Raw genomic sequence first — 27030 nt, 5'->3', positions numbered from 1 at the left:
TTAGCGTCTCTGTGTCGCAGTTGTTTCCTGGTTTGCAGTTGACGACCTATTTCTTTATTTCTGATAAAGTAGATGCACTTAATATGATTTTTAAAAATATCATTTTATTATTATTTCTCTGAACCAAGACCGTCGATCGATTAAGTTGACTGTTCGTGCTGTTTTTTACCTGCCGTTTTTCTATTGGTCAGATTCGGTCAGCTGACAGGCGAGAAGGACACGTGACGTGTGGCATGTGACCGAGCTGCTGTTTACATGACAGGAAGAAATGTCCGGTGTGGTCGAACACACCTGACCCCCTCCCTCCCTGACAACCCCCCAGTGTGTTTAATAAAGTGTGAAGATGCCGGAGGCTCAGCGGCCGGAGACTAACTCCATCGCGGTGGCTGTGATCCCTGAGAACCAGCACTGTGGCGAGGTAGCGGACATCCTCAAAGCTGAACTCGCCCCCGGAGGCCCCCTGCTCGGATGTCTGGGGGTCCGGGGCCGGCTGGTGGTGTGGGACCCGGCGGAGAGAGAGGCTCCTCCGGCTGCAGTGGACGGCTGCTGCTAGAGAGTGAGTCCACAGCAAAATACCATGATAGAGTAATCTAAAGTAACGAACACCGTGTACTGAAGGGAAGATATAGAGGAAGAACGTGTGTTTGCTGCTGTTAGTGGTACTTTTAGACTTTTTCCCACCACTTTAAGTCACACAGTAACTCAGACTAACCGACGAGGCAGTGGTATTCCAGAATCTTAAAATGACTGTTTTTGTCAATGGAGTCTGGTAATGATACATAGCGATGTTTCTGGTTAAATAAAAACGATCTCATTCTCTCATAAAACACCCTCTCATGTATTTGATATCTGTGCCAGCAGTTAGCAAACTACTACAAACAACATGTACTGGACCAGACTCCATTCAGAAAATATATCTTGTTGGATTCTGTACTGGCACTAGTCCCACTGCATGTCTTTTACCACAGCCACACCAAACTACATTCAAAAAATAATTTATTTAATTTTATGTTCAAGGCTGGCAACTTGTCATAACTACTTCATAAACTGTGCTTACGATCATAACATAATCAACACTTCGGCACGTGATTCATGCCTTGAAATAACTTCTGTTGTGATTTGGTGCTATGTAAATAAATATACACAGGGCTTTTAGGGCCCTTAAACAATTTCATAGTTTCATAGTTTTTCTGTCTCTAGTTTTTCCTGGGAGGAGGTGTCTGTCAGCAGCTTCAGACTCCTGGCTGTAGGATCTGAGTTCGACCTGAAGCTGCTGGAGGTGGAAGCAGAACGATCACCCTCCATTTCTCTGCTCTGTGTATCTGAGTGTCCTGCAGACCGCCTGCTGCAGACCGTCAGAGAGCAGGAGCACAGTGAGTACCACAACCAGACCCCTCATCATCAGGGACAGACACTGCAGGAAAAAAACTGGAGACACTGAAACAGATCTAATGTCTTTATTTTCAGGTGTGTGTGAGCTGCAGTCGCTCCGCGTGTTGTCGTTTGCTGCCGGCCGCTGCTGCGTGCTGCTGAACGGCGGCTGGCTGCTGCAGCTGCAGCAGGTGGAGGAGCAGCTGCAGATATTATCCTGCTGCAAAGTGCAGCTGACTGACAGGGACAGAAACGCTGCTGTCCACCAGTGTGTCTGCAGAGAAACCCTGTTTCACCCTCAGCTCCACTGGACTCATATGTATCCTCTGCTGATGTAGATCAGAGTATCTCTGGAGTGTCTGTGTTTTCAGTCCGATCAGTCTTTTCTTTGACCCTGTCCTCCAGCTGTGTGTAACATCACCGATGGCGCTCTGCTGGCCAGCGTTGACCTCCCTGCCTACCTGAGCTCAGGCCTGGCAGAGGACGACTCGCTCTCCCCGTCTCCCTCCTTCTCCTCACCTTCCTCCTTCTGCCTCCTCCAGGTGTCAGCTGATCTCAGTACAGCTGTGGCCGTCACTCAGTCCCACACCGCCGTTGCCGTCGATCTCAACGACTACTTCAGGTACCTCCTCAGTTCTCAGGAGATGACATTTATCATTAATAGATTTCCAAAAAGTACTTCATTTCTCCACTTGAAAAAAGGTGCGTAAAAGTTCCTTCTTTACATTTGGAGCCAAGAGTTTTTATGGAAAAAAGTAAGTAAATCTTTTCCACGTTCAGTTCTTGTTTTTCTTGTTTAGTTGTTTTTATACTCTCCTCTTCATCAGAATCAAAATCTGAAGAACAATAACAATAACACTCAGGAATCACTGTCGAAATGAGGTTTCAAGTGGTGAGTGTGAGGGTCGGGTGGAAGCACATTAAACAGATAAGGCTGCCCATGGCAACAATGTGGAATCTGCCCACTGAACAATTTCACAGTGACACGGCCGACTGCCTGTTTGTCTGTTCAAATTTATCTAAAAGCCAACCAGCCTGATGTGAATGTCCCAGACTGAAGTGGAGGAATATTACACTGAATCAAATCAGATCAGCCCACTGAGCCGCCCTCCACTGTGACTCATCTGCCAGTTAATTACGCTCAGTACCAGACTCAGGCTCTGTTCTGAGATGAAACTAACTTCAGGCTCATGTTTCTGTCTTCCAGGATGAATCCAGACCACCTACTGTGTGCTGTCCCCCCCGAACGCCCCCCCCTCCAGCCACAGCACCCGAGAGACCAGGACAGTCTGTCGAGCTCCAGCTGCAGCCTCGCCGCCCTCGGATCAAACTTCAGCACCGACCGGTAAAAACCACTGCCCATCGCACAGACTTTAGTTTTATAGATTATAGATTATCAGACCCTGGAGATAGCAGGCATCTTGTCTGTTCCTCAGCAGCCTGTTTTTGTATTTGATCAATAACCAAATTGAAATATTGACCTGATGGTGGCGTTTCATGAAAAACCAGAGGATCATTTTAGATTTTACAGTTCATCCTGAGGGGAACATGAATGTCTGAACCACTTCTCAGGACAATCCATCCAGCTTTTATTGAGATATTTCAATAAAAAAGTATAGTAAATTATGTCGACCTCAAAGTTTACAGAAGAATTTAGCCTCAGGGAACCATGAATGTCTGTACAACCTTCAGTGCCAATCCAGAAGGTAGATGTTGAGATATTTTACTGAATTAGTGGCTTTAACAAAAGGTCAGGAGATCACCAAAGTTATTAAAAGTGTATCCTCTGGAGAGCCTGAATATTCGTAGCAAATTTCGTGGCAATCAATCCGATCATTGTCGCCTGAGGAAAAATCAAAGGATCGTTAAAGTCAGAGAGATTCATCCTCTGAGGACCATGAGCACATGTCACTAAAAACCTGAACTTCATTCACCTCTGACCTCTGACCTCTGACTTCTGTCTTCACCTCCAGCTCCTGGGAAGCTCGCCTGGCCTCCATGTACAGCAGAGCCCAGCAGGCTCCAGCTCCCTGTTCCTCCTCCTCGTCCTGGTCCTCCTCCCTCCCCCACCTGGAGTCCCACCAGGCTCCACCCTCCGCCCACAGCAGGGTCCCCTCCGGTGGAGCAACCGTCGCTTTCTCTGTCCCCGAGTCGTCTGCTCCGTCTCTGCTCACTGTCTCCGAGTTCTCAGCCCTGCTGACCTTCGTCTCCCCTGGCAACGCACAGACCACAGTGGCCTCATGGGATTTGGAGTCCGGGCGTGTGAGCTACCACCAGGAGGAGGGCGAGGCGGCTCCGGTTCAGCGCTGTGGAGAGAGACAGCACAGACTGCTGCTGAAGAGTAAGTCCGAGTCAGACTGGTGCCACTTCTTCAGAGCTGAAACTGAAAGAGTTTGAAATGTTGATTGTAGTTCCTCATTGTGTAGAAATACTTGTTGTGCACCACCTCAGTCATATCACTACCAGACTCCATTGACAAAAACAGCAATTTTACCTCACAGAACACAGGAGCTGCTGGAACACCACTGCCTCCATCTGTCAGTTTCTTTGTATTACTATGTGGTTTACATATAAAAAGGATCTGAATACTTCTACCACCACTGAAAGTCACACAAAAACACAAACAGGCTAATCGAGCCGAGGTACTCCAGCAGCTCCTGTGTTCTGTCAGGTAAAATTGCTGTTTTTATCAAAGTAGTCTGGTAGCGATCTATAACGATTTTCTGGTCGAAGACATGGGAAAACAAGGCTCAGGTTTAAAAAGAAAAAAACAGGATTATCCTTTAAAACCCAGCAGTGATTTTCTCTCTGAAACATTTTTCTTACTGTGCAGAAAAATAAGGAGAAACCGAACTGAACAAACAAGTCAGACGTGAGTCTGTGTGTTAGGTTTCAGTTTTTCAGTGTTTGAGGTGCAAAATCATCACATCAAAACAAGAAAAAATCTGCTGCTGTCATCTCATATATCATTATTTCAGTGAACTTCACAGTGAACTCTGTCTGTCTGTCTGTCTGTCTGTCTGTCTGTCTGTCTCCAGAGACCGGTTTGTTCCAGGTCTTGTTCTCAGTTTCCCAGCAGGACTTGCTCAGCAGGTTGATGTTGTTTGGCAGCGCGGCGACTGTAGATGCAGTGTGTCACCTGAACAGCTGGGGGCGCTGCTCCATCCCCATCCACGCCCTGCAGGTAGGAGGCTGCTTACAGAGGAAACTGCTGCGGTAGGCCTCCCTGTTAGAGACATGTCATTTTAAAGCTGTGTTTTCTCAGGCTGGACTCAAGAACCGTCAGCTGGACACTGTGGATTTCTACCTGAAGAGCAAAGAAAACATCCTGAACCCATCGACAGGATTCAGTGCTGCTGATCAGCCACCAGCCTCCACACTGAGCCTGATAGACTGTGTGTATACAGCCTTTATGAACCTTCTAAAATGCTTTTTGTGTCACAGTTATTTAAGCCTACAACAGCTCAGAGATCCTGTCCTGACGTTTGTAATCTTTCATTTTAAATCAATAATTTTAAGTCACTTATAAAAACAGACAGTAGCTGTTATCATTGCAGTTGCTCATGTGTTGTACGTTAAGTTGTGTGTGTTTATATTTGGTGTGTGTGCAGGTGTCCAGGAGCTGTGTCCTGCCTTGGACCTGCTGTGCTCGGCCATCAGAGACTCGAACAGCGAAGCTCAGAGCCGACAGTTCTCAGAACAGCTGCTCAACATCACCATGAACTTTGTCAACACACAGATCCGCTCTGTGCTGTCCATCTCACACTGTAAGACTACACACACACACACACACACACCTCAGTTCTGTCCACAGCTGTAGATTCAGTCTCTGAGAGTTGAAGCTGGTGTGTTGTGTCTGCAGGTGAGGATGCAGGTGTGCGGAGCTGTGTGGACGTTCTGGATCGGTACGTCACCGAGCTGAGGAGCTACATGAAGAGATTTCCGTGGCCTGTGGGGGGCGACGCCTCCAGCACAGACTCTGCTGCTCCGGCTCAGGAGGAGGCGCAGGAGGACGAGTGGGAGCAGCTCCCAACAGAGGTGACATTTAGTGTGTTCGGTAGCAAAAAAACGTTCGTCTGCGTCAGACTTCCCCCTCGTGCTTCATAACCGTGCGTGTGTGTTGTGTGTGTATTTGCAGGAAGTGGTCCGCCAATCCATCCTGACCAATCAGATCCCCAGAGCTCAGGCCGTCCTGAGGAGGCGGAGCTGCCCAGAGCAGCGTCTGTCGGCTCTGAGGATGGAGGGTCTGCGGCAGGTCTTCTCCTGCCTGCAGCACCGAGACCTGCAGACCGCCAACAAACTCCTCGTTAACATGGTCAGAACACGACCTTTATACATTTGTCATAACTCACAGAGAGACTCAGTGAGACTTCCTGAGGATATCTACCTCTGATGTCCATCACCAGTACACATCCACTAACTCATCAGACATCATCCCTGTAGCTGCAGAACCAGCCTGCAAATCAGCAGGTTTTTAAGTGAAATAAGTCAACAGGAGTAACCCAGTGATAGTTGTTTGTAGATGCAGGGGTACACTGTAAACAGGAACAGCTAACAGATCATTCAGAGACAGACATACTGGAATAAAATCTGACTGACAGAAGCTTTTCACCTGGTGCTTTGTCTGTTTTCAGGGTTTCAGTGTGAAGAAGCAGCTCCACAGTATCTGCCTTTACACCGACGACAAGGACCTGAGGGAGTTTGTGGTGAGTCTGGTGTTTTACAGTGAACAGCATCATCGCCTCCTTTCTGTCTTTAATACAATATTTAACCATGTCACCTGGCAGCAGCACTGCGTTTACTGCTCTCTGCTCTACCTTTCAACAGGTGGAGGAGCTGTCGAGGCGGAGTTATTTTACAGAGGACGAGATGCAGAGTGTGGCGTTCATCAGGGAGATGGAGAGGCTGGGGTCACTGCCTGCATCTCGCTGTCCAGCAAATACCACATCACAAAGGTAAAAGTGGTCTTTTTGTTTTAAGATGAATGCTCCAGCATCGCACGCCTCGCTCTGAACACCCTCATTATTTTCCTCCTCTGACTCTCCTCTGTACCATCTCCTCTCTTCTTCTGTTCCTTTTTATCTCAGCGTTATCTCCCCTGAACCTCTTAAACCCCCTAAATCTCCTCTTTGTACCCTCGCTCTGATCTGAGGCTCCTCTCTGGAATGACTTACAGAAAACTCCTCTTTTATTCATTCAGCTCTTTAATGCTCCTGGGTAGAAAACGCTCCCTAACCTCCAGGTAAACTCCTGTGCAGGGTCGTTCAGATGCTTCACAGGGAGACAGGAGGTGGAGAGGAGGCTCTGGAGGAGCTCGGTGGGACAGAGGAGGTCTGACGAGGAGGGCGGCCTCTGGAGGAACCTCAGACTGGACTGGGTCAGGAACTGGGACCAGAGCTGCCAGACCGCCGTCCTCCTGTCCAGACTGCAGCACACAGGTAAGACAAGGACCCCACAGGTGTTTAATTAAATATCTTCATTCTGCTTGTTCACACACGCCTGGTGTTTTCGGATGGTTAGAGTTAGGCTCCTGTGACTCTGCGGTGCTGTGGCGTTACCTGACCGCCCTCCACGACCAGAACCGGGTGGTGAGCTGGATCCAGTACAGGGAGACTTCGGACGCCTCCCTGTGGCCGGAGCTAACTCCAGAGCTGGTTAACAACAACACGGTCTGCAGCACCTACATGAGGGAGAACATCCTGGACCTGCTGGCCAGGTACAGCAGCTGCTCTCACCTCGGTGACGTTCCTTTCTCCTCACATCGTTGAAGCTCTGACAGATACAGTCCTGCTGTGTTCCTCCTCCAGGAGAGGCCTGTTCATCCCAGAGGAGCTGGCAGATTTGGAGCAGCTGCTGTGGAGGCTGGCTCAGGGTGGAGGGGTGATGGCCTCACCCCCTCCCATCCCTCAGTACCGCTCCTCCCTCGGCCTGGACCTCCACAGCCTCTTCATCACCTTCTGTCTGGATCGCAGCCTGCAGTACCTGCTCTACACCTACCTGGAGCACTACAGGTGTGTGTTGGCCAGATGACAAGCACTTTGCAGCTTTGGTTGTGTTTCAGTTTGACAGCTGCTCAGTTGTCTCTTCTCCTCAGACTGACGCCCAGAAACTGCCCCCTCCTGACCAACCAGAGCCTGCCTCAGAGTCAGCCCTGGTTTGAGATGCTGGTGAAGATCCAGGAGATCACCAGGGATCTGTCAGGTACCAGACCACTGCAGCATCAGCTCCGACCAGGACGACAGACACCAGATCAAAGACAACATATGAAATATTCTAGAAATATGACATCAGATATAAAATACATCAGCTGGATGTTCGTGCCTCTGCATCATGTTCTCAGGTCACTTTCACAAAGAAACACAAGTTTTCAATCTCATTAGATTTTGTGGTCAAGGTCAAAGTACCTGTGACCTCTTAGGATGAGCTGAGAGATGTGTTCAGAGGTGGCAGCTAGACCGGCTGGTGCAAGATGGTCTTTCTAGTTTACCTTGTTTTGTTTATTTGAGTGAAGTTTCTTTAGATGTTAGATGAAGTACGTTGGTAAGTTCTGCAGGTAACACAGTCAGTTTGGGTTTCTGCTGTTCCAGACCCAGGACTGGTCTTCCAGGCCAGTTTAACCAGTGCTCAGGTGCTGTTACCAGGCAGCCAGGCGTCTCTCAGCAGTCTGCTGTTAGAGGGACACAGTCTGCTGGCTCTGGCTGCCATCATGTTCGCCCCCGGAGGAATGGACCAGGTAAACATCAACTCTGATCCCAGCTACATAACATCCATGTGAAAGAGTTGTTCCGCTGATCCAAGTTAATTGTGCGGTCATGTCTGTGCTTCCTGTGTGCAGGTGGTGGTCCAGGGTGAGCGGTCAGGCAGGTCAGAGAGGACGGTCGACCCTCAGCTCCTGAAGATGGCGCTGGGCCCCCACTCCAAACTGAAGGCCGCCCTGTTCCCCGCCGGGCCCCGAGGGACCGGCCCGTCCTCCGACATCTCCGTCTACCACCTCCTGCAGGTACACTCACACCTGTCAGCCCAGACCGCATCAAAATCTCCAGCTGACAGGAGCCAGTTAGCTGCTCCAACCTGCAGTGGTGCTGCTCCTCTCTCCTGTGGTGTTGGTTTTAATGAGCCTCTCAGCATATTAACCATCCTGCTCGTTACAGTAGCTTGTGAGTGAATGTTGCAGTAAAGCTGATGTGTTTTCCAGTCGCTCCATCCTCTGGATCCATCCAGGCTGTTTGGATGGCAGGCAGCAAACACCCTCAACTCCACCGGTAAGCTCCAAAGATTTAAAACATTCTGATGCATGTGTAACTCTGTTTTTATCAAACTAATGAAGTGTATTTGCTGCATTAACCTGTGTAGCTTTGTTAAAGTGATAGCAGCAGCTGAAGAACTAGCTGTGGTAACAGTAAAAAAACTGAAGTAGATGAAGTAGAAGTTGTAGTAACAGAGGTATAATACATTTTCTCGTCGCTTCTTTCTCCACAGAGACGACGGAGCTGCCTCATTTCTCCAGCCCTCACCTGGTCAACAGGTTCGCTCTGGTGGAGAACCTGGACTTCCTGTACTACCTCCGTCACGGCCGACCGTCCTTCGCCTACGCCACCTTCCTGGTCCAGCAGCTGAGCAGCTGCAGCGACGTGAAGCTGCTGTGAGTGCGACACATCTAACTACAGCTGTCCAGGTGTGGTCGGGTCCAGTGAGATGACTGAGGTGTGTGTTGTAGTTTGCAGCAGGTCGGGCAGCAGGTGTACAGGTTGGCCCTGCAGAGTTTCAACGCGCCGTCTGTGGCGTCCGCGGCCGTTTGCTTCTGCGAGCTGCTGGGAGTCTGCAGCCTCAAACTGAGGGTCGACGTCAGAGCCATGAACGCCATCCTGCAGCACTGGAACCAGCACAACACACACACTGCTCCTACACAGCATCTACACACTCTGGGTAAACACAACACACACACTGCTCCTACACAGCATCTACACACTCTGGGTAAACACAACACACACACTGCTCCTACACAGCATCTACACACTCTGGGTAAACACAACACACACACTGCTCCTACACAGCATCTACACACTCTGGGTAAACACACTGATGTGTCTTGTTTCAGTGTCTAAAGGGGTGAAGCTGGCAGAGGCGGAGCCTGGAGCAGCAGAGGAGCTGATTGGCTGCCTGGAGGCTGCAGTGACGGACAGTCTAGAGCAGAAGGGCATCAGCAGGTGATGAGCAGAACAAAATTTCCACGTGCATCCCAGTGAGATCTTGATGGTGGACTGATGGTCATGTACTGACTGTGTGTGTTTTAGCATCTTGACTCAATATTACTCTCAAATATTGTTATTGATCAAACTCAGCAGCAAAAGAAAAGTCTCATGTCTGTTGTTGAAAAAGAAAAAGATCCAAGGCTCTCCTCTTTGAAACGAGCTTTATTCACACGGCTTTAACTCTTTTGCCTGGAGAGGTTTTTTCTTCTTTATGTTTTCCTCACCAAAGAGCTGCGTCACCGCACTTTGAACGTCTGAGCACAGACTCTTTTATTGTTAAGCAGCCTGAACTGCAGCGTCTAAAAGAGGGAAGAGTTTCTTCACTTGTCCAGAAGTGATAACTGTGTGTGTGTGTGTGTGTGTGTATCAGGTCGTCCTACGAGGCGGCTCAGGAGTGGGCGTTACCTGTTCAGTTCTGTCAGCTCCACAGTCTGAAGCTCAGCTCTGTTTACCCCGCCCACTGCGCCCAGGACGGACAGTTCATCCACTTCCTGTTGTTTGTCCAGCTGCACAACTTCCCGCCGCAGCAGGTGAACACACAACAGCTGGTCAGACACTGCTACTGCAGTCTGTCTCATGTGAGCTCCTGTCTCTGACCATATTTGGTTCTTCCTCCAGGTGAGGTCCCTGGTGGCTCTGTTTGGCCCCGCCCTGCAGGCCCACCTGAGTCTGGCGTTTCAGGACCTGCAGGTGTACAGTCAGAGGAGGAGCTGTGGCTCTGAGGAGCAGCTGCAGTCTCTGAGCACAGAGGCGACTCCTGGGAGTCCGGAGGAGCACCCCAGGGAGCTGTTCCAGGTCCTCCTGCAGAGCCAGGAGGAGGCGTCGCCCTGCAGGTACCTGCTGCAGGAGGCTCTGCTGCAGCGCTGCCCGACGCTGGCCGTACTGGCTGCCTGTCAACAGGTAAACTGACAGCTGACGACTGCAGGGGGCGCCGTTCCACTGTGCTTTAAATACAGATCACCTGGTTCACGCCGTCATCCAACCTGTTTGATTGACAGGGGGTGGAGCTGCTGCCCTGCCTGTGTGTGTGGGTGTTGACCTCCGTCGATGACATCACAGTGGGAGAAGCCACCTCCCACCTGGTCGAAGCCCCCCAGCACCACGAGTGGACCCTGCACGACCTGTCAATCATCTGGAGGACGCTGCTGGGGCGGGGCTGCATCAGGCCCCTCCTACGAGGGTTCGAGCTCTTCCAGAGGGTAAAAAGAGATCGTCTGTGATCGTAGAGTGGGTTTTTACTTATTCAGGTCAGGACAGGATTATACACACTGAGTTAGAGCTCCTTCCTTAATACTGTAGTAAATACAGTGTTTCCTCACTGCGGTCTTTGCCAGGACAAATCTGCTTTTCTAAGAGAATATTTGACGTCTTTTAAAAGTAACAAAGGCAGAAGTTTGTTCTGTTTCCTCCTTGACTGGACTCCTGAGATCAGAACTATAATATTCAGATGATAAATTCCAGTTATCAGAGCAAGATGACTTTATTAGACTGATTTTAAAAACGAGTCAGTGCTACAGGTGTGTCTGGTTCCTGTTGGTGTCTCAGGACTGTCCTCTGGTGCTGGTGCTGAGGATGTTCGAGCTGTGTTGCGACTACAGGAACTTCTCTGAGGCCAAAGCGAAGCTGCTGGACTTCCAGAGGATGCTCATCGCTGTGAGTCAGCATGCACTTTAAACCTGCCTGAGGCTCATAGACACATATTTAACACTTTGACTTGTCGTGTCTGAATCCAAATAGAAATGTTCAGTACTGACTCTGCCAACATGTAAAAGCTAAGAGAAGCTTCAGAGGTGAGTCTGAAGGCAGCGTTCATCCTCTTTAATCTCTCTCTCTTTACTGATCTAGCTGAGGAACGGGAGTCCAGTGCCCTCTGGTGGACTCCCTCTGCAGTGGGTGGAGAGCCAGGCCTCGGTGCTGCTCCTCACCATGCTGCAGCACTGCTCCTCCCAGTACGACCTCCACCGCCTGCTGCAGCTTCTGGCCGACGTCGACAAACTCCTCAAATCCAACGGTGAGATGGAAGATCCTGTCACCTCGGAAACCAAATCAAAACCTATCAGAATCTGTGCATTAGTTCGTATCTGCTCTGCGTAGGTCCGGACTTCAGGAAGCTCAGTCAGTTCAGTCAGTTGCTGCAGGGGTCAGAGGTCAGCGTGTCTCCCAGGCTGCTGCAGTGCACTTCTCCCTCCGTCCAGCAGGAGGAGTTCCAGGCCGCCGTGGACGCTCTGCAGGCCAGAGGGCGCTACAGCCAGGCCAGAGAGGTCGCCCTGCTGGCCGGCCTGTCCGTCCACCGCCTGCTGCTTAGCCAGGTCTGATTCAGCAGCAGTCTCCATCACTTCTCCTTGTAAACCTGCTTTTAATGCGAAAGATTTCGACAGTATTTCTTCTCTTTCATGCAGCTGCTTCAGGAAGCAAACGCCCAGAAGTCTAAGACACAGTGGAGGAGGTTGGAGACCCGAGTCAGTTTCTGGAGGAAATGTCAGGAGCAGCTGAAGGCTGACAGCACTGATCCAGAATCAGCCTCTCAGTTCTTCCTGTCACAGGCCGAGGCAGACGACTCCGCTGCTGCCGAGGCTCAGACCGAGCTGCTGGACGTCCAGGAGCGCTGCCTGCTGCTCGGCCTCGCCGCTCACTGGCTATCCCAGCTCAGCCCGGCTCCCGTGGACCAGCTGGAGAGCCTGGAGAAAAAGCTGTGGGTCAGCCGGGTCCGACGACACATCCTCACCGTCGCCATGGAGAAGGAGAGCGTTTTCAACCTGCCGCCGCCCGCCGCCACGCCTGAAATGAACACATACGAAGGGCTCATGAAGGAGTTCTCCTTCTCTAACATATCGGCTCTGAACACAGAGCGGTGCCTCAGTCTGGACGGACTCCCAGCTCCCTCTGAGGAGCAGGAGGAGCTGGGTGTCACCTCAGGGCTGAGTCCAGAGGAGAGGAGGGTTCTGGCTGCACTCATCGGTCAGTTATTAGATGATGGCAGCATCCACGAAGCCAGCCGCGTCTGCCGCTATTTCTCCCTGCATCACCCGGACATGAGGGTGGTGCTGCGCTGCCGGGGTCTGGCGTCCGGAGAACTCAGCCTGGAACCGCAGGAAGAAGCATCAGAAGCTCTGCAGAGGAAGAGCTTTACCACCTGTACGCTTCAGTTCCTTTCAGTTTCAGCTCCAGTCCTTTAGCGAAACATATTTTGGTACAGTTCTTTGTCTCTGTCTCTCTGATCCAGCTCCCTCACTGAGCAGCCTGTCCTCGTTCATCATGCTCCCCGGCCCCGAGGACGAGGTCGCCGTCCAGCTCCAGAACCTGGTGGATCAGTGTCGCCACGGCAGCAACTACTGTAAACAAGTCCTCAGCCTCTACCAGCTCTCCAAGGTAGAGATCGCACATTGTCAGGAGAGACGAGGCTGCTGTGGTGTGTTTATTTGTAACGTTGACCCTGTCCTGTCCAGGAGCTGCAGAGCTCCTTCAGTCAGATCTGCGGGGAGGAGCCTCGCTCCGTGTTGGAGATGCTGCTGCTGTCGGATCAGCCCGAGCGCTTCAGAAAGGCTCAGGCCTTCATCAGAGCTCAGGGTCTCTCTGCAGACACCGTGGCCGAGCTGGTCTCCTCCGCTGTGGTCCAGGCGCTGCTGGCCTCCACCCAGGAGCTCCAGCCTGGTGAGAGCAGGGCTGGGCTGAATATTGGAGGTGAAATGTCTCCAATCTGAAAATGTCTGATGGCAGCTGCGAGAAAGTTTTTTAGAATTTCTGATTTAGTTTTTTGTCTGAAGTCTGTTTAAACCCCCTGCACACTGCCAGAGACACACATACTTCTGTTTAATCAATCATCAATGTATCCACTTATTTTTACCATTTCTTTAATTTATATTCATGTTTTTTTTTTACCTCAAATATTAAAATTTCAAGATACTGGGACAAAAATACACAAGAACCCACCTTAAATCAAATGGAGATTCAACATTAGAGTGTGTCTAAATCTAAAGTGTGTGTGTGTTTCTAACCCAGCAGAGAAGCAGGTGTTCAGGCCGTCAGAGGGGCGGGACTCCCTGATCCAGCTGATCAAACTGTGTGACGACCCGAACCTGGTGGGAGTCAAACTGCTGGAGAACCTCAACACTGTTCCACTAAGAGACCTGAGCTGCAGTACGACTCACACACACACACACACACACACACACACACTTTATTAACACTGGAAATATCCAACTTATCCACAGAGACCAGTGTTAAGCTGCTTTAAATGTTGGTTTCTGCTTCCTTCCTCTCTCGTAGTCGTGGAGTCGCTGATCGTGGCTCACGACTGTTTCAGCCTCACCTGTAACATGGAGGGGATTGTCAGGGTGCTCCAAGCCGCCCGTCACCTCAGCCACACCTACCTGGCCCCAGGAGAGCACTACAGCCTGCTGGTAAGCCCCGCCCACTCACCTACAAGACAGAAACGGCTGTTATTGTTCTACACACCTGCCTCAGACCCTCATTCCTCTGAGAAGTACATAAAGTCACTTGACGTAACAAACCTTTGTGTGTGTGTAGGTGCGTCTGCTGACAGGTATCGGCAGGTATAATGAGATGACGTACGTCTTCGACCTGCTGCATCAGAACCACCGGTTTGAGATGCTGCTGAGGAAGAAGGTGGACACGGACAGAGGACAGGTGGAATTGAAAAAAATAGAAATTAACAGCACGCTGGATACCAAAACTTTACTCTGTTACTTTGCTGTTTTTTTCAGTTGGTGTTAAGCTGCTGTCACTTAAACTTCACATTTCCTGCAAAACTGTTGCTTAACAACAACTAAAAGTGGCAAATAAGCAGTAACTCAGTAACTCCTGCTGATTCCACGTTGACCTGATCGTAATGTACAATCGTCGTTCCCTCCCGTTGCAGAGCTCCAGTCTGAAGACGGCTCTGCTGGATTACATTAAACGCTGCCTCCCCGCAGACAGCGAGAAACACAACATGGTGGCGCTGTGTTTCAGCATGAGGAGGGAGATCGGAGAAAACCACGAGATGGCCGCCAGGACTCAGCTGAAGATCATCGAGTCTCAGGCCTGGGGTGAGCCAGGAGAACTCACCAAAAACTGAGTGTACTTCTTTATCTGGTTTTCTCCCAGCATACTGTTGTTGACCTCGAGATGTTCTGACTTGTCTCTAAACAGTCGTCAATCCTGAGCTGAAGAGTTCGTTGGTCAAAGTGTTGGCTCTGCTGAAGGATGCTGCAGAGAGCTTCTCTAAGGTACCTGAGCTCCTGTCTTCTTCTGTTTGTACCTGTAAGACCCTAACGAGAGAGATTAACTCTGTGTGTGTGTTTCCAGGACTCATGTGTGCGTCAGGCGAGTCGCTGTGTGCGGACGGCTAAGCTAGTTGCTCTTCAACTCCACTTCCTGAACCAGGGATCAGACCTGCGTGTCATCAACCTGCGACCTGCAGAGCTGCTGAACACCGTCGTAACGCTGCCACGATGTTACCAGGTCTGTTGCTGTTACAGTACCTGTGTTCCCCCAAGATCTTTGGCTTAATAGAGAACTCGTGATGTGCTTAGGTCATAATCCTGTTTAAAGGTGCTATATGAAAGTTTTTGCTGTCACTACATAGCTAACGTTAGCATTAATGGTCTAGAGGAAATGTTGCAAGTTCAGCCTCAAACTTTACTCCCTTTCTCACCAAGAGTCTGCTTCAGGGTGAAGACGTAGCATTCCTCAGAGCACGTATTCTAACCTCTTATCTTGTGAACATGATGATGGCGGAAGCTCTTGCTAAGTAAATAGCTGCTAATGCTAACGTTGGCTATGTAGCGATAGCAAAAAACTTGTATATGGCACCTTTAAAATCAGCCACATTTTGAGCTTTTGAACAAGTTTTTCTTGTAGAGCTGAAACAAAAACTCAATTAATTAAAATTAATTTGTAACTACACTGATAATAATTTAAGTCATTTTACAGGCAAAAATACCAAATATTTCTCAATTCTTCCTAGCTGTGAGGATTTGCTGCTTTTCTGGTTGTTGTCTGATTGTTACAGTAGACTCAGTATCTTTGCTTCTTGGACTGTCGGCCATGCTACAGGGCAGCATTTTAACATTAATTATTTGAATTTTATCTTGGAAAAGTGAGTGTGAGTCGATTAAAGAGCCAGGAATGTGTGTTAAAGTGAGGTGAGAGGTGAGCCTCAGACGTCTACAACCACACAGACAGAAGATTGAATCTACTGTTTCCTGTCTCAGGTGTTTGTGGTGTCGGAGGCGTACAGCTACAGTCCAGACTGGGCAGAGATTTTATACCAGAAGGTGATCCTGAAAGGAGACTTCACTTACCTGGAGGAGTTCAAACACCACCGCCCACTGACCTCCAGCCTGTTTGAGGACATTTTCAAGAAGTAAGACCGCGTGAAACAAAACGGTGTTAACCCATCAGAGGCTGCGACACAAGCTGTCAGTAAATGACCTGAGACCATGTGATATCTTGGCCTCATCTCACCTTTGTGTGCTGTGTTGTTGTTTCAGGCTGGACGGCGCTCCCAGCAGCATCACTCCAAACGTGAAGCGCCTGCTGACGCACTGCGATGACGTGTACAGCCGCTACAGGCTGGCCTACCAGCAGAATCTGTACGACGTTACCAAAACGATGCTGCAGGACGCCAAAACCTCCAACTACCTGAACGACAGACTCGCCAGCTGATCAACGGACTCACTGACTAACTGGTTTACTAACTAACTGGCTGACTGACAGCTAATGAAGACAACAGAGCCAATCACAAATAACTGTCAATGTACAACACTTATTTATAAAAAACAAAAGAAACAAGAAAAACTTGTCTTTTCTAACTGTTCTTTCAAATGAACTGAATAGAATAAATTTATACTAATAAATGAAAAAGACAAATGAAACACTGCAGACTTACTTTCCCAGAAACGTTGTCGTCACTGCCAATAACTAAACAAAGTCTTCGTAATGTGATATAACAACTGTACAGAGATGAAAATGTAAATTAAAGACTCTTTCTAAACTGTTCTGTATCGATATATAAGATTGGAACTTTTGCTTTTATGAGATACAGCAGAGCCACGGATGTCGATAGAACTTAAACTTCAGTGCCCTATTTACTGCTCTAAGCTTTAAAGGTGCTATATATAGGTTTTTGCTATGCTACATAGCCAACGTTAGCATTAACAGCTGTTTACTCACTAAGAGCTTCAGTCATTGTTGTGTTTACAAGACTTAAGGTTAGAATATATCCTTTGGTAGCACTACGTCATCATTCTTTCATGTTGGACTGAATTTATACTGGATGCTGCTGTGACTCACTAAAGTGACGTGGAATTACAGGACGCGATGGGCTGGAGCTAGCTGGTTAGCATGCTAACTAAACTAGAAGAAAAGCGGTGATAGAAATAGAGGCAAAACAAGAGCTAACACTGGCATTGTTTGATGCTAAACACACAGTGTTTCAGTAAACAGCTGCTAATGTTGTGTATAGGACCTTTCAGGAGACTTTGAAGGTTATTATATCATCCAGAAAACTGAGTTATGACTGCAATCCATTTCCAAACCCACACCCAAATCAGCATCCCTCAATGCTTTCTGACTGTGAGAAGCTGTCAGCTCCAAGGCCACTGGTTCCTAACGAAGACTTACATTTTTAAAAACACCTCACAAATACATAGTTTCACTTCTAAAAGGGTTTTTGGTCATTGCCTAAAATAAACAGGAGGAAATACAGAACTTATTGGGGACTATTATCAACAGTGCAACAGAGGCTCACTGGTAGTTTTTGGAAACTCTTTAAAGCTCAAGGCTCAGAAGAACACACACAACACTAATACTAGTAGGAGACATTTAGCATTGGTTTGAGTTTACACATGGGATTTGATGACAAGAAGAAAATGTAGAATATCATCAGACTTGTACTTTAACTGCTTTAATTTTCAGTGTTACAGACTGATGTGAGATGGAAGGAGAAAAACTCTCTTTAATGCCACATGGAAAGATGCAATTCTCTGTTCCTCCACTAGATGGCAGTGCAGGCTCAGTGTCAGTGTTCCTGTTATCTCCGCTCTCTTTATGTCTTTCAGTGTTTCAGCTCGTTGATTTGGACTTTTCAGGTTTTTACAGTGAATTCACTAAAACCATGATCTACAGCTCAGTGTTAGAGTTCATCACAGCTCTGTTTTCATCTCTCCACATCTCTTTCTTTTTCTACCGGGTGTAGAATATCTTCATCAGCTTTTGTTTCATTTCCTTCAGCCATCAACCAGATTTTCTGGAGCTTTAATTTGCTGAACCTTGCAGATGCTCAGCCATTATGTTGTGTTTTGTTTTCTGTTTTTGCTCAGTACCGCTGTAGGCAGTGCTGGTAATAATCTGCAGAGTGTGCTGAGCTGAGGATGCTGGGAATCATCCTGGAATTAAACCCATCTGTCTCTGGACGCTGTGCACGTGACAATATTACTGTCATCAGGTAAACACACAACTGCACACATGATGTTTTCAATGACAACCATGCATTATTATGTTTACAGGTTTCACAGAGGAATCAGACCAACATGCTCTCCACATACTCCCCCCTCCCTCTCTGTGAGCCGCCTGTTTATCATCAGTAATGTCTCTAATGGAGGCAGTCATTAAGAAAACGATCTCATTATTCAGCTCTAATTAGTAAATTAATCATTAGTTTATATCATGCTCAGTGGAGCAGAGGAGAGAGTTCACTCTGGAGATTCAGCTCAGATTTACTTGTTTATTCAAAGTTTTTTACCCAGTAAATTACATCATGACGCTTTGACCTTGACAAGGACACTGATGGTTTTAATCTGCTGTGAAATAACATGAACACGTACACAGATCAGCCTCAACATTAAAAGTGAATAACACAGTTATCCAATGTTTAGCTGGGAAACCTCGGCTCCTTCATTCATCTGGATGTAACTTTGACGGCTAAGCATTGTTGGAGACTAAGCACACACCCACGTGGCATCAGCACTCCCCACCGTCAGGGGCCTCCTCCAGCAGGACAAACCCACTATGCCCCCAAGCCTGCTCAGAAATGTCTGGAGGAACACGACAAAGAGCCCAAAGTGTTGACCTGATCCCAGTCTGACCCTGTTCCTCGAGACATTTCTGAGCAGTTCTTGCAATGTGGTGTCTTTTGGTCTGAGCAACTGGGACGATCATGGTTTCCATATCTTAAGAACCTCCTGTTGCTGAAGAGATAGAGTGAAAATTAAATGAAAGATGCTGCACAACAGCTCAGCACCGGTTTTAAGAGCCTGGGCCACAGATAATATCAGGTCCAGGACTTGTAATAGATTTTATTAGTTTTCAGTGCCATTAATAAGATCAACAGCCAAAGCTGGGGGAGCTCTAGTGTTAAAGGCACTTTTCTTTTTTCAAGGAGTGTGGGTGCAGCAGACAGTGTTCAGTGTACAACAACTCAGCTATTTGCTTGGTTTCAGTTTAGGGGCGGGGGGCAACAGAAAGTTAATTTGACAGATCAGGAGCAGGATAGTGAGGGTGGAGTCTGGCTGAGTGTGGCTTAGACTTAGACTTAGACGGACTTTATTGATCCCTTTGGGATGACTTCCTCTGGGAAATTACGTAGTTTTTTTTTTTTTTTTTTTTTTTTTTTTACTACTCCTGTGACTGACTCATGCTCCTGTTCTCACAGTGTTAATGGTTTCCCTCTCAGACACACTGGTCCTGAAGATGGTTGATTTTGTGGAAGAAAAACAAGACAGAACAGAGTCTCCAGGATCCAGCCGTCTGTCTCTGAGGAGTGACCGGTCCAAGAGACTTCCTGTGGTCTTCAGCAATGAACCTGGACCCTCAGACACACAGTAAGAGAACTTCTCAAAACCTGTGAACCTGACTGCTGTGGTTGCTTGTCTCTTGTGAAATTATCTGAACAAAGAACATTTGAACTTATTTCTTTTACATACTTTTTAGGTTAAAAGATGTCAGTAATTAAAGGAAAAGCAGCTCCAGATGAAGGGAGCACTGTTTTAGTCAACCTTGAAAAAACTGGGATCTAACCAAGTTTTCAACACATCATCTGCAGACTAAACTGAGCCTTTTTAAGAGATGAAACCTGGCTCATAAAACCATGATAAAAGAGGAAGACACACCTTTTTCAGCAGTCAGATAAAAGTGGTTGTTTGAATACATAACAAAAGCAAATGGAGTGTTTATGTTTATTCAGTAGGAACCATTGGAGCTGAGAGCCACAGACAGAGGAGGGAAAGTGTTGAGAGACGGATTAACACACTCTTGGTTTGGTCTTTTCATTGGGTCTGCCATCAAAAGATAAATATTGAATAACACCGGCCCTTTAATTACCTACAAGACTGCCTTTACCATCACAGATATTTCTGCAAATGTCTCTGCCCCAAACTGTCAATGCTGCAGTCACAGTAATAAAGAAAGAGACTGGCTTAGGTGTGAACTGAAACTGACTGTTTGTTCTGATGTTTTTGAATCTCACAGTCAGTGTTTCTGGTTTCTCTCTCAGACTGACTCAAGTCCTGGAGATGGTTGATTTTGTGGAGGAAGAAGAAGACAGAGCAGAGTCTCCAGGATCCAGCCGTCTGTCTCTGAGGAGTGACTGGTCCAAGAGACTTCCTGTGGTCTTCAGTAATGAACCTGGACCCTTAGAGACAACGTAAGAGAAAACCTGTGAACCTCCAACCCTTTGGTTCTAACAGCGTTAATGTTTTGATGTCACTGCCTGTTACAGAACTGCCTGTACATATTTTTACTGCAGACGTTGATAAACATGACTGTGGGTAAAAGATGTCAGTAGTAGGGACATGGTGTGGTAGGCCAGCAGTGTGTGGTGAACCTTGATAAGCTGGGATCTAACCAGGCTCCCCACCCCACCCCACCCCACACACATACACATGGTCTGCCTGATAAACTTTGCCCATGTATCCCATTGACATCACTTCATCTAAAAACACATTCTCATTTAACATCTTCCTGTGAAGAATAATATAATGGAACATTTCACTACAATCAGCTGGATTTAATAAGAAAAACTGACAACTATGGATGTTTGATTTGACACAAACCTGATGTGTCTGCTTGAACCATAAACCTTAACAGATATATATAGACAGCCACAGAGGGCAGTAATGTTTTAGGCAGCCTTGATGAGCCACTCTATGATATGGTCTGCCTGATAAACTCTGCCTATAAGCCTAGTGGGAGACACCCAAAGTGGTGAGGTTTGATGTCAGTAATAAAAATGTAGAATAACACCAGAATGACCCTTTAATTACACACAAGACTGACGAGATAGTTATGCAAATGTAACTCTGTCAAACTGTGTGTCTGTTAGTAAAGTCATCACAGTCATGGGAACAGACTGGCCTCTTTGTGTGTAATAAACCTGAACCCAAGGGAAACAGTCAGTATGGATAAGGGGTACAGCACAGTAATTCATGACGTTTTATCTTAATTTGTGGCAGTGGCAGCGTCACAGACATCTGATTGTCTCTTCTTACCTTTGAAACACCATAGTTTGTTTGAACTGATATGAGGCAGGTAGTCATCAGGTGATGACTGATTGACAAAGCTGTTGTTTACAGATGCCAGTGCATTGCTTCCATCCCTCAGTATACGTAAATTATTTGTTGCTTTTGATAAGAGGTTTATTTTCAGTTGCTGCAATGTAATCCAATCCAGACACAAAGTAAGGAACCATTGGGCTTGGACACAAAAGAGTCTATTTTTACGGTAAATGGATCAGAAGATGATTCACTTATTAGACACATTTGAATGAAACAGGAAGATATCAGCAACCAGACGTACACACAAAGACAGACTCTTCACCAGATTTATGAAGCAGAATGCTTTCATGTACCAGCCTCAGTCATTGTGAAAGGTGATATACAAACATGAACCTGATCGTGACTTCCACAGTTAATCCATAGATGGATTTAGACATGCTCATAGTCACTTGATTCAATATAAACACAATCAAAACACAAACAGCAACCTGTGACTGTGACATTGTGACATTCACAGAAAGAGGAAGGCGAGTGGTGATTCTGTGGAGGAGCAACCGTCCCGCTGTGCTTTGTGTGAAGACGTCCTGAAGGATCCAGTCTCTACCAGCTGTGGACAGTGGATCTGCAGACAGTGCATCACCCCACACTGGGACCAGCCTGGTCCATCAGGAGACCACTCCTGTCCCCGGTGTGGAAAAACACCCAGAACAACACCTGGACTGCAGACAGCCAGTCAGACCAGCACTGTACAAAGTAAGACTGAACATCTGTCTGCTGATGAAGATAATTAGCAGATTCTCTTTCTTTATCCTGAAATTGCTCCTTGTCTTTCAGCAGATAGTGGTCTGCAGGAGGTTTTAGATGAACATAAGATCAGTCTGAGGAGGAGATGTGAACGTGTGACTGAAGGAACTGATGGAACAGGAAGTAGAACCCTCCTCAACAGGATCTACACTGAGCTCTACATCACAGAGGGACAGAGTGAAGAGGTTAATACCCAACATGAGGTGAGGCAGCTGGAGACAGCTTCCAAGAAGAAGACCCTCCATGACACTCCAATCAGGTACCAGGACATCTTTAAAGACTTACCTGACCAACACATTAGACTTGTTCTGACAAATGGTGTCGCTGGCATTGGAAAAACCTTCTCAGTGCAGAAGTTCACTCTGGACTGGGCAGAGGGCTTGGAAAACCAAGATGTCAGTCTGCTGGTTCTGCTTTCGTTCAGGGAGCTGAACCTGATCAGAGATGAGCAGTACAGTCTTCTCACGCTGCTCCATGTTTTCCATCCAACATTACAGAAGGTCACAGCAGAGAAGCTGGCTGTCTGTAAAGTTCTGTTCATCTTTGACGGCCTGGATGAAAGCAGACTTTCACTGGATTTCAACAACAGGAAGGTTGTGTCTGACGTCACACAGAAGTCATCAGTCAACGAGCTGCTGACAAACCTCATCCAGGGGAATCTGCTTCCCTCGGCTCTGGTCTGGATAACTTCCAGACCTGCAGCGGCCAATCAGATCCCTCCTTCATGTGTTGACAGGGTAACAGAAGTACGAGGCTTCACTGACCCACAGAAGGAGGAGTACTTCAGGAGGAGATCCAGTGATGAAGAGCTGTCCAACAGAACCATCTCACACATCAAGACCTCCAGGACCCTCCACATCATGTGTGGAGTCCCAGTCTTCTGCTGGATCACTGCTACAGTTCTGAAGCACATGTTGACTACAGAGCAGAGAGGAGAGCTGCCCAAGACCCTGACTGACCTGTACTCACACTTCCTGCTGGTTCAGACAAAGAGGAAGAAGAACAAGTACGATGAGGGACATGAGACGAGTCCACAGGAGCTGACGGAGGCTGACAGGGAAGTTCTTCTGAAGCTGGGGAGGCTGGCGTTTGAACATCTGGAGAAAGGAAACATGTTCTACCAAGAAGACCTGGAGCAGTGTGGTCTTGATGTGACAGAGGCCTTGGTGTACTCAGGAGTTTGTACAGAGATCTTCAAAAGAGAGAGTGTGATCTTCCAGAAAACAGTCTACTGCTTTGTTCATCTGAGCGTTCAGGAGTTTCTGGCTGCAGTCTACATGTTCCACTGTTTCACCAACAGGAACACACAGGTACTGGAGGACTTCTTAGGAAAAGGCAGAGGTAGAAATCGTAGCGAAAAACTTTCCCTAATTGATTTTCTTGCAAGAGCCATGGAGAAATCCCTTGAAAGTAAAAATGGGCACCTGGACCTTTTTGTTCGTTTCCTTTATGGCCTCTCTCTGGAGTCCAACCAGATACTCTTAGGAGGTCTACTGGGTCAGATAGAGGACAGTCCAGATGTCATCCAAGAAGTCATCAACAACCTGAAGAAGATGAACAGAGATGATATCTCCCCTGACAGAAGCATCAACATCTTCCACTGTCTGATGGAGATGAACGACCACTCAGTCCATCAGGAGATCCAAGAGTTCCTGAAGTCAGAGAACAGATCAGAGAGAAACCTCTCTGTGATCCACTGCTCAGCTCTGGCCTACATGCTGCAGATGTCAGAGGAGGTTCTGGATGAGTTGTACCTGGAGAAGTACAACACATCAGTGGTGGGACGACAGAGACTGATCCCAGCTGTGAGGAACTGCAGGAAGGCTCGGTAAGTCCAGATGTGTTCATTATCATTATCAATCTGACGGTTGTAAAATATGAAAAATTCTGTCTCATACATATCAAAGTTTGATGTTTTTCTAATTACATGGTGTGAAAATGATGCAGCAAAGAGAGTATTTATTTACCGAGTTGGATTCATGAGAAAAGTTCAGGAGTCAATTTAAAAACAATGTTTTTTTTCTGAACAAGATTGCTGCACTCTCACTCTGGGAATCAAATTATGGAAGCATAAATGTAACACAACTTCTTCCCACTCCCATAAAAAGTTTGAAAGTTATTGTTTCATTTCAAACATTATAGGATGAGATGAACTGAACCAAAAATGCAAAAAAGCAGATATTAATTTAATTATGATCATCAAACTTTTTATCATTTGCATTGGATGTATTTTAATTACAAATTATCAGATTTTATTGTAATAGATTTTATATTTTCTCTAAACACAGATTTACTCATTGTGGACTCTCAGAGACTCACTGTGAAGTTGTGGCTTCAGCTCTGAAGTCCAGCCCCTCCAATCTGAGAGAACTGGACCTGAGTGAAAATAACCTGCAGGATTCAGGAATGAAGGATCTGTGTGGTTTTCTGAAGAGTCCAGACTGTAGACTGGAGACTTTGAGGTCAAACACCATTTTTTAGTTCGTGCTGAGATTAATATGATGTGAATTGTGGTGGCACTGAACTGCAGACATAAGGCTGGTGTAATACTGATTTACACAGAGTATCTTAATGGTAATATCGGTTTTAGTCATTACATCTTAAGTTACATGTTTTATTCTTATTCAGATTGAAGAACTGCTGGTTGTCAAAGATCTGCTGTGCTTATCTGGCCTCGGTTCTTGACTTCAACCCCTCCTATTTGAAAGAACTGAAGCTGTCTAACAACCACCTGCAGGATTCAGGAATGAAGGATCTGTGTGGTTTTCTGAAGAGTCCAGACTGTAGACTGGAGACTCTGAGGTAAGACACAATTTTTTAGTGATGTTAATATGATGTGAGGGTTGTGTTGAAACTAAACTGCTGATATTACACTGGTCGACACTTGAGCTAAGAAGAAATTCCCTCATTGCCTTAACTCAGGAACAGGAGGGGAGGTTGTGGCCATGTTTCCTGCAACTTGATTGGTTAGCGGAAACAAGTGCAATGCTAGTTTAGATGTGTTTGGCTGCACAACATGAGTTTGAATAGATGGAGCCACTGGTGGAGGTGGCAGATTCGAGAGGTGAGAGCATGTTGTCATTAATGTTGATGAGAGCTCTTTTTCACTTTTTGTATTTCACTGTTTTAAACCTGCATCCTGTTGGTTCAGGTGTTGGAGTTTCCATTTTCTAACCTTCTACATTCTAAACCTTCTTCAGCTCTGAACAGAAACAATGGAGCAGGAACGTTGTCTTCTAAAGATACATGTTTCATTCTTTATTCAGACTGAGCTCCTGCAGTTTGTCAGAGACCAGCTGTGCTTCTCTGGCCTCAGCTCTGAAGTCCAACCCCTCCTATCTGAGAAAGCTGGACCTGTGGGGAAACAACCTGCAGGATTCAGACCTGAAGGAGCTGTGTGATCTTGTGGAGAGTCCAGACTGTCGACTGGAGACTCTGAGGTCAGTAGAGGGTTGGAGTCAGCCAATGCTGCTTGGTTAGTTTCAGAGCAAAGATCCAGATTCCTGTGATCTTCCAACCTTCTCAGTGAGAGGAGAATGATGACGGAGTTGATGTGAAGACGACCGTTGTTGTTGTGTCCATTTTCCACAGGAAATAAAGCTGGATTATAAGAGTAGAGACAGTGGTCCTCATTCATCAAACTGTGGAATCTGATCTGTTTATCTGTAATTTGTTTCATGCAGATATGTTTAGTGACAGCCTCCACCTGTTCTCTGTCTTCTTCCCTCAACAGGTGGAAGTGATGAGCTGTATCCTGAAGATCCAGAGAGGCTGAAGCAGCAGCTTGTTACTGGGAGGTCGAGTAGAGAGGAGATGATGAATCATGACAGAAGTCATTTCACTGCACTTTTCATGTAGAGCAGATATAGACTGTGCCTGTTCATAACGTCCATCTGAAGTGAATCTGAGGCTTCAGCAGAGTTAGAAAACCAGCGTTTCAGTTTCAAAGATTTTTTTACTTTAACTTTGGAAGATTTGTTGAACCCTCATGTTGTCTTCAGCCTTTGAATGTATTATTGTACATGAGGAACACATTGTTTCTATAACTTCCATTAAATTAGCATTAGTGAGGAATAATTATAAAGACTAAGAACTCTTTCAGTGTGTTTAGGGGCGTGTGAATGTTGATATAAGATTAGATGTTGATATTGATTTAATTAATCACTTATTACCTATACTTTACAGATGGGTGATAATTTAATAGAAAACAGTATGACAGTGCCTCCATACTTTTCTTAGGGCACAAGTGGTCACTGAATGGTTTAATGAGTTTGAAAATGATGTGAATCATATGGTATAACCTTCACAGTCCAGATCTCAACCCAGCTGAACACATATGGAAGATTTTGGACTGTTTGACAGTGCTCTCCACCACCACCAATCAAAACTCTGAATAAGGGAATATCTTTTGGAAGAATGATGTTCAATCTCTCCTGGTGAGACCTGGTGTCCCAAGACCTCACTAAGACACTGGTCTTTCCTTTAATTTGTCACCTATCTGTACTTACTATTCCTTACTGCTTTATCTTTGGTGTTTAGTTCTGATGTTTTATAGCAGAATAATTAACATATGTAAATTCATATTTCACAGCATTTATTATACAGTCTTCTGTTCTTATTGCACTCCAACCTTTCTTAAACTGCACACTGTATTTCTGAGTAATACTGTTTCTGATATATGTGTGTGTGTGTGTGTGTGTGTGTGTGTGTGTGTATTGTATTTTTATTTAATTCTACTTTAGTACATACAGTATATAGTGTATTTTATAATATACAGTTCTGCAGATCTGCAGCTCTGCAGTTGTGGTTTTAATTGTAATTCTCTTGTTATCCACAGATTGCAGTAACATTACTATTTCACTCTCAAGTCAATAAAGTCTGTGTCTATCTACATATCTGTCTTTATCCTTATCTTTTGTATGCAGCCTCAGAGGTAAAATCTGACCCCTGAGTTTTTATCAGCTTTTTTTCTCGTCAGCTGGGCAGTCAGGAAACTGCTGTTATCGTCTGCAGGTCTGTATTTCCATCATGAACACTGGTTTTTTGTTGAGTGACTTTATGAAATGCCACACTACCTGCACTGTTTACGCTCTTACATACCAATACAT

At 46.6% G+C, this 27030-nt stretch overlaps 3 protein-coding genes across 6 annotated transcripts in view; all 3 read left to right on the top strand.

Moving 5' to 3' along the window:
* The first annotated feature begins 89 nt into the window (after positions 1–89).
* spg11 (SPG11 vesicle trafficking associated, spatacsin) lies at positions 90–16623 on the top strand. The gene is given in 42 exon segments (XM_018691722.2): positions 90–585; positions 1201–1373; positions 1468–1661; positions 1663–1690; positions 1777–1993; positions 2579–2716; positions 3345–3712; positions 4410–4555; positions 4637–4766; positions 4983–5138; positions 5234–5409; positions 5510–5686; positions 6006–6077; positions 6199–6326; positions 6630–6687; positions 6689–6809; positions 6892–7087; positions 7179–7382; positions 7466–7572; positions 7959–8104; positions 8207–8371; positions 8567–8633; positions 8851–9013; positions 9089–9297; positions 9470–9578; positions 9994–10153; positions 10242–10523; positions 10622–10822; positions 11169–11276; positions 11469–11634; positions 11718–11932; positions 12023–12758; positions 12847–12992; positions 13070–13274; positions 13623–13760; positions 13890–14023; positions 14151–14270; positions 14503–14671; positions 14775–14851; positions 14931–15086; positions 15839–15990; positions 16118–16623. Coding segments are annotated over 42 exon segments (7230 nt in total). The 5' UTR covers positions 90–343; the 3' UTR covers positions 16293–16623.
* Positions 16624–18055: 1432 nt separating this feature from the next.
* Positions 18056–26815, top strand: LOC108893534 (protein NLRC3). 4 transcript variants are annotated; one of them, XM_051073141.1, is made up of 9 exons: positions 18056–18072; positions 19300–19447; positions 20119–20268; positions 21636–21871; positions 21953–23750; positions 24211–24384; positions 24551–24724; positions 25189–25362; positions 25656–26815. In XM_051073141.1, the coding sequence occupies exons 2-9, from the start codon at positions 19317–19319 to the stop codon at positions 25663–25665; spliced, it is 2847 nt and encodes a 948-aa protein (XP_050929098.1). In that variant the 5' UTR covers positions 18056–18072; positions 19300–19316; the 3' UTR covers positions 25666–26815. The 4 variants fall into 4 exon arrangements, with proteins under 4 accessions (XP_050929098.1, XP_050929097.1, XP_018547163.1 ...); XM_051073140.1 differs by lacking the exon at positions 18056–18072 and having other exon boundaries at positions 19204–19447; positions 21956–23750; XM_018691647.2 differs by lacking the exon at positions 18056–18072 and having other exon boundaries at positions 19204–19447.
* Positions 26816–26834: 19 nt separating this feature from the next.
* Positions 26835–27030, top strand: part of LOC108893554 (neuronal acetylcholine receptor subunit alpha-7) — a 31676-nt gene continuing 31480 nt past the window's right edge. The window contains exon 1 of the mRNA XM_018691678.2: positions 26835–26935. The gene's annotated coding sequence lies outside the window, so the exon portion shown is untranslated. The remainder of the gene's footprint in view (positions 26936–27030) is intronic.

The sequence above is a fragment of the Lates calcarifer genome, linkage group LG10 (assembly GCF_001640805.2).
Source record: "Lates calcarifer isolate ASB-BC8 linkage group LG10, TLL_Latcal_v3, whole genome shotgun sequence".
NCBI lineage: Eukaryota > Metazoa > Chordata > Actinopteri > Centropomidae > Lates > Lates calcarifer.
The sequence above is the reverse complement of the archived record's forward strand: the minus strand, read 5'-3'. Positions and strand labels throughout refer to the sequence as shown.

Bases quoted from the DNA above. Each gene is read 5' to 3' on its own strand.
- LOC108893534 (XM_018691647.2), top strand. From the start codon at position 19,284: ATGGTTTCCCTCTCAGACACACTGGTCCTGAAGATGGTTGATTTTGTG. The intron at 20,269-21,635 runs GTAAGAGAAAAC...TGACATTCACAG, and splicing joins CCTGGACCCTTAGAGACAAC to AAAGAGGAAGGCGAGTGGTG. The intron at 21,872-21,952 runs GTAAGACTGAAC...CTTGTCTTTCAG, and splicing joins TCAGACCAGCACTGTACAAA to CAGATAGTGGTCTGCAGGAG.